This window comes from Phalaenopsis equestris, unplaced genomic scaffold (assembly GCF_001263595.1).
Source record: "Phalaenopsis equestris unplaced genomic scaffold, ASM126359v1 Scaffold231279, whole genome shotgun sequence".
In the NCBI taxonomy this organism is placed as follows: domain Eukaryota; kingdom Viridiplantae; phylum Streptophyta; class Magnoliopsida; order Asparagales; family Orchidaceae; genus Phalaenopsis; species Phalaenopsis equestris.
In genome coordinates this window covers 1-1,847 of record NW_018249249.1, presented here as the reverse complement: position 1 = coordinate 1,847, position 1,847 = coordinate 1, and the positions used below count along the sequence as shown (strand labels likewise).

At 41.9% G+C, this 1,847-nt stretch overlaps 1 protein-coding gene across 1 annotated transcript; it reads left to right on the top strand.

Annotated features, from left to right (window-relative positions):
• Positions 1–615: 615 nt before the first annotated feature.
• On the top strand, positions 616–1,179 carry LOC110038120. Its single transcript, XM_020742889.1, has one exon. It carries the CDS (start codon positions 616–618, stop codon positions 1,177–1,179), a length of 564 nt encoding a protein of 187 aa, XP_020598548.1.
• Positions 1,180–1,847: the final 668 nt, after the last annotated feature.

Below are 1,847 nucleotides of genomic sequence, written 5' to 3'. Positions count from 1 at the left end.
TATATATATTCCTCTCTTTTAGTTATTGAATGAATGGAATACGAACTCTTTAGACTGTAGACGCGAATTCCGGAACAACGAACTTTTTGATAACCCTAAGAAAGAAGCAAACGGCAACTTGAGACGACAGCTGGAGTTGAGAAATGTGGTAGATTTGATGTATTTAGAAGACTTTAAGTGTTATTTAAGTAAATATAAAAATGTTTAGGGCTCAACATACCAAAATTAGGACGTCTAATGTGACATTTATTAAAATCCCCCTTAATAATAATAATAATAATAATTTATTATAATAATGACTGCAGTAAATTTTAGCTCAAATTTGCTGTAACGATTCTATAAATTCCAATTAGGTCTCCCCTTCCAATTTCTCGCCTTCTCACTCCCCCCTCCCTCTCGAGCGTTCCAACGAATTCATCGCTGTTTCCGCCCAACTCCCCGATAAATCCTTCCTACACATTCACCGGACCAAAGATTTCTCCGGCGACCAATCTCCTCCGCCGGTCACCGGACAAAGATTTCTACGGCAACCAGCGAATCATCCAGAAATGATCGCCATCCGTTTCTGCAACTGATTGCCGAAGCCTGATGAGGCAAACGACTGTCCAATGCCCCATGGCTTCATCCCCTCACCCGCCGCCTAAATACGTCAGGTCCGATCCCACCGCAACTTGCCTGAAGGATTCACCTCGGCCCACCATACGCTTTGCGGAACTCGCCGGTGGGAAGACTGCGGAGTGCGCCGCAATCTGTTGCTGCTGTCCCTTCGGTCTGATCGGCCTCATCATCTTCGCCGTCGTGCGGCTGCCGGCGGGACTCTGCCACCGAGCTCTCCGGAAGCGGATCCTCCTCTGGCGCTCTAAGAAGAAGGCGAAACTGCTTAGTTTTAGGTCTAGCTCTGGATGGAACTCCGAGTCCAGTTCCGGATCTGGATCTGATAACGGAAGCAGCGGGTCGTCCGACAAGATCGGATCTGCCATGGATGAGGAGCTTGTTGATTTTACCCGCTTACGCAGCTCCTTCGTGGTGGTGGAAGGCGATTCGTGGCCGGTGAGGTCGCCGTCGGCGGAGCTTATTCAACTGGAGAAGGATGTGTGGTCGAAAGTTTGCAGTAGCGGATTCTGGAGAAGCCCATCACAGCGGGAAGAACTCCTAACGGCGCAAGAGACGGAGTCTTAACGGAGCTCCAAGTATTTTTTGGGGAATTTATATATATACCCAAACTTCAATTTTTTTTCACCTGAAGCATCTTTTCTTTTGTATGAAAATTTGAAAATAATGTAAGCAATCATTTTTATACATAGGTTAGAATGTTTAGGATGTAAAAATTAAAATTTAGGACATTTCAAAAAAAAAAAATTTTTGGGTGTGATTTAGGGTCTGTCTGAAACAGTTGCAGGCTATTGAATAATCTGCTGATAAGCTGATTAAAAATAATCTATTGATAAACTAGTTGCATTGACTATTATAAATTTTAATTTTTTAGAAAAGTCATACCACAGTCAGATAGCTCCCACCACACTTAGATAGGTGTGAACGTTATTTTCAGTGTTTTGAAAACGTATAAGCCGTCAAAAAGTTGTTTACTCAAACATGTCAAGTGCATTTTGAAACTCCAACGCACCAAATAGCTGCCCCAAACAGACCCTTAGTTAATGTATAAGAATTGGGTGTATGTATATAAATTTCAGTTTTTATTTTTTTTATTTTGAAGAGTTAAATACATAGCTCTCAATTCCGATGTATATATGTCCATCACCTAAACTTTAGATTTTACATACATGCCTCCATACCAATGCATGTAAAAGGTCATTTTCATCTTGTAAATTTAAAATGGGTGGTACAAA

Bases quoted from the DNA above. Each gene is read 5' to 3' on its own strand.
- LOC110038120 (XM_020742889.1), top strand. From the start codon at position 616: ATGGCTTCATCCCCTCACCCGCCGCCTAAATACGTCAGGTCCGATCCC.